A 13,441-nucleotide genomic window follows, 5' to 3' on the forward strand; every position below is an offset into this window, starting at 1 on the left:
TTTCAGAAAGCAAAACAACCAAAAAACTGCTGAATTTCTACCTTAGGGTTTCTGAGATATTTACACAGAATTAGTGTATGATTATGGAAGATCTTGGGCTCTGTCAGTCTGTATCCCTGTGAATCAGGCCCTTGTTGAACACCACTCTGATACAGCAGCACACCAGGTTTGTTTATCCTGCAGCATATATTGGACAGAAGTATGGAGAGGGGAATGTCTGTATCTCATTAGGCATAAACTTGCTGCTATAAAAGTAGGCCATTCCACCACAGGGTTATTAAAGATCATTAATTCTTTGGCACCCATACCATGTTCTTGCTGAATGCTGCACCATTCCGGGACGTACAGGGTAGAACAGAAAAGCATTTGCAGTGGTTGGTGCTGCTGCTGCTTCCAGTACCACATGACCAAATCCGAAAGAATGGAACAATGAACAACTGGAGATTTCAGCTCTCGGGACCCTTCACTTCGGAGGCTGAAAAACATGCAGCTTCATGCACTAAAATACTGCTTGGGATTTAGTTCCAGAGCAGACCATTGTCACAGTAAGTCAGGCTAAACAAATAAATAGCATTACACATATTTGCTATGCTTAAGGAAAGAAGAGGTACTTACCTGTAAAATACTTGCAAAGTGTGTTCCAAAGAGCTATTCCAAGTCTGGGTATGTTAAAATTGTTAGAACAAGACCTCAGCCCTACTAGAGTTTGCATGAGGTATACATAGGTTTGCATGAGGGAAATACAGGTTTCCCTGAGAGGAGCAGGCAGTGTCAGAGTGTTCTCATACCTTGTTCACTTCACCCAAAACAGCTGCCTCCAGCAAAGAGCCACTGGAAAGGTTGAACAGGCAGTACTAGACACAATGGATTAGCAGGAAGTATCTACTCCCACCTCCCACCCTGATCCTTGAGTAACAGATGTGTCTGTCTGACCTGGGGTGACCAGCAGTCACCTGAAACACCCCCACACATGGGTGGCTTCTGGAAGTGTGTGCTGGAGCAGCAATCCCAGCACTGCTCTGTTCCCAAACAAGCCTGCAGTCTTTTGGGTGAAGCTACTTACCACGTGCTGAGGAGGTGTGAGAAGCCTTCAGCAAAGCTGATGTTCATTAGTTACACACTGTAATGCATCCCATCATCTAGTGGATGTGAAGTTTTATTAAAGCTTCCTAAGCCATTCCTGAGAGTGGAACAAAACGAAACCAGGACGCAAGGATTTTGACGTAGGGCTGAAATCTAGAGCAGCTTTAAACCACTCAGTCTGTGGACCAAAGTGAAACCAGGATTTGGAATTTGTACTGAGACTAAAGAAGCTTCCTCTCTGAGACAGCAGGGGATGGTGTCTTTAAAGGACACTGCTCCTGGGAAGGATAACAACCATAAAAACTCTCTGTTCAAGTAGGAGTAACAGCATGTGAGTCCAGGGGGTTGGAAGGTTCCTCATAAGGGATCTGCTGCTTCAGGATTCACAGTGATTTTTCCAGGTGGATGTCGGGATACTCTCCTTACTGTAAGAGAAACAGAAAGCAGATCAAAGGAGCAGCTGGAAAACAACCTTGGAGTTGAGCTATCAAGAGACTTGGGAAGAGGCTGAGGCGACACAGCTGGAAAACCGAACCTTGGAGTTGAGCTATCAAGAGACTTGGGAAGAGGCTGAGGCGACACAATCTGCTCAGATCAGAGACCTTCACAAGGCCCAGCTGGGCACAAGCTCCTTGAGGCAGATCTCAGCCAGTGAGATGAAAACCCCAAATATTCACAGGCTGAACTGAATTATCACTCCCAAGTTTTTAAAAGTCAACAACAATGAAAATACTTGGGAGAGTCACTGTGCTCTTTTTCCCTGCCCTACGAGAGCAGGTGTGGGCAACACAGGTCAGAAATCAGAGATAATAGTGGGAACCACAACAAATGAAACAAACTCTTGACAGAAGAGATTAGAAAGGTTGAATTAATTAAGACTTTATTAGATTAGGAAGATTTTAAAGATTTTTAGAAAATTATGCAGACAGTTTGAGTAACAAAGTTTGGCAAGGGACAGGAAATACACGACAGGATACATGAATCACTAGATTTGGTTATAAAACTATTTAAGCTATCTTATCCATTCTTTTAACATAGAACACCTGAGATGTCAGACTTATGTCAGATCCCAAGTACAGAGAAGAAATCCTGCAAGTCTGTCCTTTGACAAGACTTCAAAGCAGGTTTTGTTTTGTTCTGTTGTAAACCTGAATAGCAAGAGTTCTGGCTGCATCTATTGCAATTTTAATTTAAAAAAGAAAGATTGTAAGGTGTTTTTTTCCTCTTTAAATATTTAGTGACACCATCAACGTGAAGACAACTTGAAAGGCTCTTTAAGTTCTCTATTATTCAACTATGTTTACAGTTACATGGGGGAACACTGCAAGATCTTTTTCCCAACCTCAGCTTGAAAATTGCCAAAACATAGCATAGAATTTATCCTAATGTAATGAAACACACAGCACACCAGGGAAGCAGGGATAATTTAAATACTGATTTATATGAAGACAAATAATGTGCTAAAGAGACTGGGATACCAGGTTGGAAAGAGCTGCAAGAAATCTCCAAGTCCTGTAAGCAGCGACAGTCATCTTTCCCTGTCAGGAAAGTTCAGTTGTGAGATGAGCTGTAGAATTTGAAAATTTTAGTCACATTTATAACTTATCTTCCCCTTGGAAAGGAAACCAAGAGTCTTGTGATCTTGCTGGCTCTAGATGCTTGAACAACTGAACAAAATGCTCTTTCCAAGGCTGCCATTTCAGACCATTTTGCTCTCAGCAGGTCTGAGGGGGAGCACAGATCAGGATGGAAGCCTGGGTGATATTCACCAGGTCCAGCCAGGCATTTCCTTCTCCTGTTAAGCAGTAAAATGAAGGGATTTTGTGGTAAGGCTTACAGATTCTCATAAATACAGGATGGTTTCTTAAGAATAGCCAGTTGTTTCATCATTAAAATTAATGCACAGTGATACCTTTGCACTTAACATACGAAAACACATGGATATTAGAGTGAGAAGGACTCCAGAAAAAGCAAAGGCCAATGCTATCAGCTAACAAAGATGCCTGTGCTGTGTCTCTTCTCATTTCAGAGGCTATGACTGGAAAGAATCCACTAAGATCATGGAAGCCCAACTCCTGTCTTGCACGTGATCATCCCAAAGATCACACCACACTCCCAAGAGCATTTCCACCTCAGGTTTCAGTCTGTAAAGTTTGGAACCCCATGTTTTATAAATCCTTATCTTGTCTGATTCAGTCACAGCTACACTTTTATATTAAAAAAAAAAAAAAAAATTTTTTTCCATCCCAATCAGAATTCTACTCCAACTGTCTTGCCAGCTTCTGCAGTACATTAAAGAGGATTATAAGGAAATCATCACAAATCACTGAGATTACTCCAAGAGGCAGTAACTATCAATCTTTGATTTAAGGATTTGTATGAATTGGCTTGACCAGCGTTAAGAATTTAAATACTTTTGTGTGATATTAATATCAGTTTTACAAAGTTTGAATTCAGACCTATGGAAGTTGTGTTAGAAGTTTAAACTACTTATGAAGACATAAAAAATACCCTTCTCTCCAAAGTCTAGATAGTCTGATTCCAACAGGACTGGATTATCAGAAATTACTGTCAGGGGGAATCAATGCTTTTTAACCAGCAGTGTGATGGCATTTCTTTTGTGGATACATACCATCAGCAGAGGCCCAGTGTAAAGTTGTGGGAGAAGATTCTCCTGCTGCTCCTGCAGCTGTAGCCAGAGGAGCCCATGGAGCTCCCTCGCCTGCCCTGGGTACACGGAGCCAGAGCACAACCTCCAGTTCTGCAGAACTGCTGTTGCATAAACATTTACCCTTTTCATTTAGTTTTTTAAGATGTGAATTTCACTGATCCAAACACGGAATTGAGTAGTATGGGCTCCCTGCAGACATCTAGCACTGTTAAAAATGTTCCCTGATTGTGACAAGCTTCTCCCAAGTCATGCTAGCCAGTTCTTTGGGCAGCACTCACCAACACTTCCCATCTCTCTACACACTGATCCTCTCACACAGTTATTGCAGCATCAACAACAGAAAGACCACCACACTTTTTTTTTTTTTTTTGCAAAAGAGAACCTGAATTACCCAAATACTTGTGTTATCCCCAACCAACTGCATTTAATGAACATTCTCTCTCTTTTCTTTTTTAACAGTAGCTATAAATAGAGCATGTTGTTCTGAGTTACTACGGTAGTTGTTGTGTTTAAATGGGTACAATCTGGGCAAGACAGGAAGGCCAATTCTACTCAAAACCAGAATTGGGTCAGAGAATCTGTAAACATTATCTCATACTCCTTTTTAGTCATCTTCCCTACAGTTTAGGTAACAGCTTTGGGATCTTTAGTGCTCCTTTTAACATCTGTGTAAATGTTAAAAGGAGCAAAACTTTGAAGAATTAATTTTTAAATGTTGACTTCTTTTTCAACCAAACATATGTTAATTTTTTAGCCTGATATCCAAAACCAGAACATAGACAAGTCAGAATTTTAAACAAAATAAATTACCAGGATAAAAACACCCCAACAATTGCAAGCAATCTAAGTTTAAAAAGTGTCTAGAATAAAAGCTCTGACTGTTCCACCTGTATTTATACAACTATTTTGGAGACATCTAAGCATGGGAAGGCAATAAAAACTTACAGGAGGGAATACAAAGCAGGACACAGAGATTTTATATAGAATTACACAAAAAAATCTCCTCAACTGCGGTAGGGTCACTCTGAGGGAGAGATTCTTCATCTTATCAGCATCCAGCATTTAGCCTGCAACATGACACTCTAAAAGTAACAGCTCAGCCTGTGAGGTTAATACTGACTTGGCATTTCTCCTGCAGAACATTTATCCTGAGAACGGAAAACCCATAAAACATCCCAGAAGTCAGAGTACAAAGAAAGCTGAGCAGAGCCAGCTGTCCTTATTCCTTAAATCCATTTGATTTTTTTTCTTCCCCAGGACATAAAGGGTTTTTTTTATTCTAATCTATTGCTTCAGTAGTCCAGCCAAGATTCGCTGCTTTCCCTTGGTGAAAATCCAATTGATTGTTTGGATAAAGGCTGTAAGAATAGCTGTGCAATATTCATCTGTAGAAAATCAGGAGGATTTCTTTTAGAAAAATGGAGATTCCAACATAATTTTCTGGAAAGGAACAGGCCTCCAACTGAGGTATGAACATTTTTTTTAAACCCCTACGCGACACCATCATCATTATTTGCTTTTCAGACACAAGGAGCCTGCTGTTCCTTGACCTCTCTTAAGAAGTGGTCTCTGAGCACAGCAGCATGGTCTTTAAACAAATCATGTTCCATTTTTGGAATTAGACCATGTTCTAATAATAATCTTAATTATCACTTAGAAGGCACAATTACTGTCCTACCCATACTGCCAGGTAGCAATAGAGTTTTGGGTTTGTTTTTTTTAACAAATACATGCAAATTGCAAGGAACAGGCTCACTGAATAAACTGCAATGATGAGATAGATGAGATACACAAATCATGTAAATATAAATTCCAAAGTCGATTTAAGAATTCATAATTAGAAAAGACAGAGATTTAGCTCAAAAAAGTTCACAAAACCTAAGTCAAAATAATGCAATTTAATGCAGTGAGAAACTTTTCAAGAGGTGAGTAGCAACAAAATGAAAGGCACAATTTCTGATGGACATAAGGAAACAAACACATTCAACAGCACTGTTTTCTGCATGTATCTATATTCCATATCCAAATCTTTGACTTCTCAACAAACCAATGCCATCTGAGCTTTTCGCCCTCTGTCACCCAGCCTCTACTGCACTACAATTTTCCCAGCAGGACAGGAGTGTCCCCTGCTATAGTTTGTGCCCTATGGCTACAGACAGACACACCACACAGAGATAACAGGTCATCTCCACGTCACAGAGGTCAGCACGGATAATAAAGGCCTATTAATATCATCCTTTCACAGCGTTTTTGAATGAACATCAGACAGTTTCACAAACACAAACATGCAGCTGTTACCTTTTAAATAACTGCCACACCACTTGGCTTTCTCATCAGGTTTCCCACAAGCATTTGAGGAAAAAATGGGTCCACATTGCTTCAGCCTTCAAATTGAAATGGTTGCAAGACAGGCCCATGTGGATCTTGTGAGTGCTGCCCGTGGCACAAACATCGCTGCCACAGAGCCACACACGCGAGACTCAGAGGGAAGAGAGCACAGAAATCACTCCCTGAAGTCCTCTAACTCTGCTCACAGATAAACAATGAACACAGGCACAAATGGTTAAGAAAGCAGTATTTATAAGGGAGCTTAAAGGAATAATAAAGCAATATTTAAAATTACTTTAAGTAGCTCACCTTCGCTTTAGAATTAAAATGCTGGCAAAGCCTTCTGAAGATTTTATAAACTCCAACACTTCGACAAGACACTTTGATTCTTAGTACATACAAATAAATTATTCATTAGTAGAACTCACATTTGGGTTTTATTATACTCTGTAAAATATACAGGAATCTTGAAGTACTGAAAGAGTGCAGGTAAATACAGTATTCAAGCAGTCACTATTTCTATGTACATGCTCATTAATTCTTCAAAAACCTCACAAAATTATCAAATAGATCAAAATACTGTCCCATGTTTCCACACTATGTTCAGAAAAGCAGATGTTAATTTACAATATCAAAGATTTCCAGTTTCACAATACAAAAAAAGGATAAAAATGAAATTGGAATCAGTTTGTAGTAATTTATTTGTACTTTGCCAGGACATGCAAGGATTCCTTGCATGTACATAAACAAATCCATTTGAAAAGTAACAGTTATAGTTAAAGCAGAGCCAAATAAAGTAAACTCATATTTAACAGACAAAACTTCAGCTTACTTATGTCAGTTTTTCATTCTTCAGGCAATTAAAAAAACCACGGTAGTCTGTTATAAATAAAAAAAAAAATTGGGCAAGTCTGAACTACGTTACAGGGACCTGTTTCTGCTGTTTATTTTCTAAATGGAGCACAACAAAGATACACAGCTCTTCCCACAGACCAGACACTGTACTTTTTTCTCTAATAGGGAAATATACTTTTAAATTCACCTCCCCTCCTCCCTCCCCCTCTGTAAATCTGGGATTAAAAAAAAAAAAGTGACAGGAATATACAATTTTAATCTTACATACAAATTTATGATGTAAGGAAGTAGATAAATTACTGAAAAGAACTCTCAGTCACAACAGGGTTATTGAGACATTTCAATTCCATTTTTTTTATGCAGTTTCATAGTTTGCTAGTTACTCATGTATTTTTAAATTAAGAAAAGTTCCATCCAAAACCGAAAAGTTTAAAAAAAAAAATCTGTAACTGTGCAACAATTACTTCTTCCCTCCCACATCTCCCACCCCTTCCTTCCCTTATTACACTGTACATTTTTCACCCTGACTTCACCTTTTTAGCTGGTTTAATTTTAGTATTATAAAAGTATGACAGATCATTTTCACCTAAAAGAAAAAGAAAATAAAACTTAAAAGCACATCTGCTTTTTTTATGGTACATTTAATAGTGTCGGAAGGCTTTCAGATGATTAAAAAAAAATAAAATTCAACATTTAACCCCAAATCTAAGCTTCTTTTCCAGAAGTAATTAAGGTTTGGTTGAAATAACTTCTCAAATAACCTATTCCAGTTTTCAAAAAACGCATTTAATTAAAAAAATCTTTAAGTTATTTGGTCCTTTGGCAATTTGCAGCACAAACAATGCCTACTGTACCAAACTCATTTATTGCCTTCAAAATGGTTTTAGGTTTATTGAGAGCATCTGAATCTAGCATCCTTTGTCTTGTTCATTTACACCAAGTTGGGTGCCCAGTCTGCAGGAATTACTCCTGGCACCAGAAACAGAATGGTAGAATACAGTTAAATAAAACAGTTTTGACATTCTTTATTTTTTTCTTTTTTTGCCATGGATTCGAAGTAGTTATTCAAGAATTTATGCTTCTTCTGCAAAATATGCTCTTAAAAATCTTCCTAGAGTCTCACAGATTTTTTTTTTTTATATGTAACCACAATAAAAAACATCTTCTCAAAGGTGTGTCCTCCTTCTGTATTCAAACAGCAACAGCTTTCTGATAGCACGAGTCTGACCTTCCAGCGTGAGGGTTCACTCAGACCTACAAAAAGTATCTTCTAATAGGTCTCAGAATCTGAATCATTGAGCTCGTCTTCTTCTGTGTAGGGGTAGCCACCTTCCCTGCCAATGTTGTTGAAAGTACAGTAGGAGCTGTGGTCACTCCTCATGATTGGCAAGGAGTCGAAGGTGACAGTTTTTGAGGTGTTGGTGTAATGATTAATGGCATTGAAGGTGAGGGAGGGCAATGTGCTGCTCGATGAAACAGGCATCATGGTGGCCAGGATGAGAGCCAGGCAATCGGCCACGTCCTTGTTGGGCGCGCAGGCCAAAGCCGGCGTGTAACCTGCAAATCGAGAGAAAACAAAACCTTCCTTTAAAATAAAGGCAATGGACAAATTTCTCCAAGTTCATACAATCTTTTAGCTGCAAAAGTGTTTTACATTGCTTAGTTCCGCACTGTTTAAAAAACCAAAAAAATGAAATAAATGCATTACCAATTAGTATTTTTAAACTTCTGGTTACAAAAACAATGTTGAAATTAATGGCCTTTGCAAAAAAAGATGTAATTGCTTTGTTAGGCACAGCCAAACACTCTAGGCCAGTGAGAAAAGCCCAGATCTGAAAATGGTGAGGAAGTCACCTGGTTGAGGAGACACAACTAAAAGCAGCCAACAGGGACAGGTGACAGCATTCACTAAAGAGCTACTGCATAGACTACAGCTCAAACATTTCTTCATCCAGAATCTCCACCACAGCTGCTCATCACAGACAGGTACTTCAATACCACTGTGCTATCTCAGTAACAGCCTGGCTAAAGGATCAAGACCAGTCAATTGAAAAGGCAGAGTGTAATTACTTCATTACAATAGTGTAATAAACTTCATTACAATATTCAATAATATAAATTATAAAGCCAATGCCTGATTTTTATTTGCATGGTATCAATTAAGAAATCCAGAGAAGTTTGAGTAAATGCCAGCTGGGTTAGGAGGCTAGAACTTGCAGGGAGACCACTCGGTTGCCCAACTGGTCCAACAAAATTCTGCCAGGCATTGCTGCTGTGACAACCCCCAAATGCAGGAGGTCTCGGGCTGTGGAATGATTTGCAGTCAGGTCACATAGCTGTGACATCTCTTCTGGGTTTCTGTGGCTCTAATAATCCTCTACCATTGTTCCTTCTGCAGCTTCCCCTTCTCTGTGTACTTGCCTCTGTTCATTCAATGTCAAGAAAAATGCTTCAAATTCTCCTCAGCAGAGATCTGGGCACTGCTCCTGTCTCAGGTTTAGCCATTTGGATGGTGCCTGAGGGCGAGTTCTGGCACAGGTCTCGGTGCATCTACAGCATCAAGGGACTGTCCTTGGTGGTGCCACTGGCAGCTCTAAAAGCAGGGCAGTCCCCTAAGTACCACCACAGATCACAGCTAATTCTGATGCCAAGAGCAGGACAAGTTCCCCTCCCTGGCTCCACCCTGCAGCATCTCTCACTGTGTGGGACAGAAATGCCCACAATGAGCTCAACAGGAAGACTCATATTCAGGTACATTTGGGAGTCTGAAGTCCTGCACTACCCCGAAGTCCACAAGTTCAAGGTGTACAACATCCAAGTAAAAAGCACACAAGTAATTTTAAATAATAGATGGCTTTTATGCAAAGTGCATGATAGACTTCTATTCAGACTTTAGGAAGGCAGGGAAAACAAGGCAATGCTCATTCTACCAGCAAGTGTTTCAACTACTTGAAAGGAATCATCATTATTTTAGAAGTAGGTCCAGATCAAGTTTTAGGACAGAGCTCAGGAGCAGTTACTGTATTGTACAATTGCACATAGGTATTAAACCAGTAAGCACATAGCTTACAGTAAACCATAGCTAGAAATTAGGAAAACAGCAAACAGGGGACGGTCTTGCAGTTGAACTATTTTTCACTCAGGACAGACCTTGTGCTTGATGCTTTGAACAGAGCAAGACAAGAGTCCCTGCCCAAAGGAGCACACAATCCAAGGAAACACAGATAAGTCAAGCACAGAACGCACCAGCTGACCATGCGATAGGGCCGTACAGAAGTGCAGCGCAGCGGATGTTTTCATTGTTAGTAAGGTACCACAGCACTTAAACAGCTCAGAGTTAACAGTGACAGTCTGCAGAAGAGATACATTTTGAGAGGATTCAGAAGCAAGGGCCAGGGCTCGCCACACCTGGATCATGACTGCATTTCAGGCATGTAAGGCAGAACAGAAGGCTCAGAACTGATACTCAGATGCACACCATTTAATATCTATAGCTGCTGGAGGTTGTATGAAGGTAAGATGACACACAAAGTAAGTTTATTAAAGCTGGTCATATTCAACACCATTCCTTTCACTAATGTGACTTGATAAAAGTTCAAAGAAGAAAACCAAGCAGTCATCTGCTATTTTAAGGGTTTTTATTTGTTTGTTTGACCCCTTCCCCCCTCCCCCCTTTTAAAGACTTCTAGGGTCTTGAATACTCATGTTCCTTCTGGAGCAGTGCATCCCAGTTCATCATAAAAAGGTCAATGTAAGGATTAAACAAAATACTTGCTTCTGTTAAAAGTTCTCTGTTCTCTGAAAAACTGTGTTTATAATTAATATACAATTGTAGGTCTCGAGCTCCTGGCTTTCATAAGCAGGAATGAAATACCCCAGTTTTATTCCTGCCTTACACATAGCAAGATGAAGTAACTGCTTACACCACAGAAGACAGACATCTGTGTCCTCCACCACATTAACTTATATTAACTCCACTATATCAAATTCAAATTTATAAGAACAAATTGTAATTTTATGTCACTTAACTGCAGAGTAATAATTCAAAAGCCAGGGAAACAGCAGATATAAATACTTTATATTTCCTTTGAAGACGATGTTGGTAAATGAACTGAAATACTCTTACTCAGCTCCTCTGTATTGGTCCCCATAATCTGCATTTGTGCCTGTGTAATGCTTCACAGAACAACAGTAACAAAATATTTACTATCTTCATTTGTAGATGGGGCAATAGAAGTAGAGTTAGTTGGGGCAGCACCCTTGCACAACAAAAACAAGGGTCTGCATGATGGACACTGACTTAAGGCTGAGGCTCCCCCTGCCCAAATGCAGAGCTGCTCCCTCCCCTGGGGCTTAAAAGTTGCCAGGAAGGCGTCCAGAGGAAAATGAGAGGGTTAGTGATGTGGTCAGTGCAATGAGAGCTCTCAAGATCAACTGAATGAGGTATTAACACTGGGAAAGAGATGAGAGTCTGGGGCAAAAGTCATCTTACAACTGCTTGCAGAAAAATTCCTTCCAGAAAACTGGACATCTCTAATATAAACTAAAAACAAGTTAAATACTCAGGGAAAAAACCCCACTGCAAAACAAAACACACAAAGAAACCCCCCCCTGAAACGTTGGTTGAGTGACAAAATCAAACTTCATATTGTGTCAAATGAAAGAAAAAGCCAATAATTTCTTTTAAGATGGGCAAATTTGCATTAATAATGTCCATTTCAACAGAATTTTTGTAGATGAAGATGGTGGCAGTTTCATCATGACTGGTGCAGAAAAAAGGAAAAAAAAGAAAGAAATTTGAATACGAACTGTTATTAACTGTGATCCAGAGCTGAGAATGAACCCTCAACACAACTGCTTTGGGGAAGTATACTGGACAGTTAATTTGCTGTTTCAGCTGCAGTTAATCTATTAAGAACCAAAAGGATTAGATTTTTTCTACTGACATTAGATCTTACACAAAAATGATCTCACCATCTTAAGAGATGCTATATGACAAAAGCAGCATGACTTCAAATTCAGAGTTTAAAAAATCTTATAAACTATTTATAAACTGAAATGCAGGCAACTGGAGTGATGCTGGTTTTTTCCAAAGCTCATGTTTTTCAATAATGCTCAGATATAGCAGCAGAGGACTCAATTTGTACAGCCATACATACAAACAGAGACTGCTTGCAAAAAGTCTTTAAGAGATGCTATATGACAAAAGCAGTGTGACTTCAAATTCAGAGTTTAAAAAAATCTTATAAACTATTTATAAACTGAAATGCAGGCAACTGGAGTGATGCTGGTTTTTTCCAAAGCTCATGTTTTTCAATAATGCTCAGATATAGCAGCAGAGGACTCAATTTGTACAGCCATACATACAAACAGAGACTGCTTGCAAAAAGTCAATGTAGTTTTTACAGAAAGGACAAATTCAAAGACAAAAAGTGGATCATGACTCCGTAACAGCTGAGGCTCTGCTGGTTACATGTTCCATATATCAAGACAAGTTCCATGTTAAACACTAAAACTTTCTAAAACTAAAATTAAACTCTCATATAATCTAATTCTGTATGAAATGCCAATCTTGTTTGGCAGATCACTGAACTTATCTGGACTATGCTGAAGTAAGAGAATGTCAGTGTTGTGATCCAAAATATTCCACTGCCTATTTCTTCAGTCAGAAAAAGAATCCATCAAGGCTTCTTAATATATTCTCAAGGCTGCTTAAAATTTTATTAAAAAAAGCAATTGCTATTAGAAAGAACCACAGTGAAGAAAAATATTAGATGGCGCTCAGACTTACTTTAAAATTTAAAATGTAAGCAGAATTAAAAAGAAGATTTTCAGATCCCCAGGCTGCCAGGGTACTTTGACACAAATGTTTTTCCTCTGTTATGTCAAAGATCCATCCTAACAAGGGACTGGCTGGCTGTATATGAGAAGCCCACAAAAATGCAAGTGTCTCCAGTCAGCATATATGTGATGAGAAGCAAAAATAAAAAATATATCTTTCAATCTTTTCATTTGAGGGAGTTTCTTTTAGCACTTACTCTTGTGCCCTATTTTAGGCAAGGAATGATCTTTAAGTCTTCCCTGTCACTTTAAGCAGTGTAATTTGAGAAACACAGAGAGAAAGTCACAGTGAACATTAAAAGAGGAAAAACTTTCCAAACTGGAAATATAATTAGAACTATTAATTAGGCACATCACTTTTGGAATAAAAAACAATAGACAAACCCAAACAAAGTCAAAAAAGCAAACAACCCATTACCTCACCGCCCCCCACCAAATCCCAGCTACTGCTTTCATGGCATAAGAGACAGAGTCTAATGCTTTCAAAAGCACAGCTTTAGAGGACCACAGATATCTTCCATGAAAATATGTGAATTATTCAGTAAATCTAATTTTCTTTGTTTTACAAGATGCAGCATTTATTCTTGTGATAAAGCAGTTACTTCTTACTTCTAAGTGCCAAAAAACTCTGAAGAGCCAGAAGCTTGAGAACAGTAACTGTGA

At 39.0% G+C, this 13,441-nt stretch overlaps 1 protein-coding gene across 2 annotated transcripts in view; it reads right to left on the reverse strand.

Moving 5' to 3' along the window:
• Positions 1-6,500: 6,500 nt before the first annotated feature.
• The window catches only part of ANKRD28 (ankyrin repeat domain 28), a 116,963-nt gene continuing 110,022 nt past the window's right edge, over positions 6,501-13,441 (reverse strand). For both annotated transcript variants that reach the window (XM_041411403.1, XM_041411402.1), the window contains exon 28: positions 6,501-8,494. In XM_041411403.1, coding sequence (XP_041267337.1) covers positions 8,208-8,494 — 287 coding nt within the window. In that variant the 3' untranslated portion in view covers positions 6,501-8,207. The remainder of the gene's footprint in view (positions 8,495-13,441) is intronic.

Source organism: Onychostruthus taczanowskii, unplaced genomic scaffold, assembly GCF_017590055.1.
Source record: "Onychostruthus taczanowskii isolate IOZ18803 unplaced genomic scaffold, ASM1759005v1 scaffold36, whole genome shotgun sequence".
NCBI classification, from domain to species: domain Eukaryota; kingdom Metazoa; phylum Chordata; class Aves; order Passeriformes; family Passeridae; genus Onychostruthus; species Onychostruthus taczanowskii.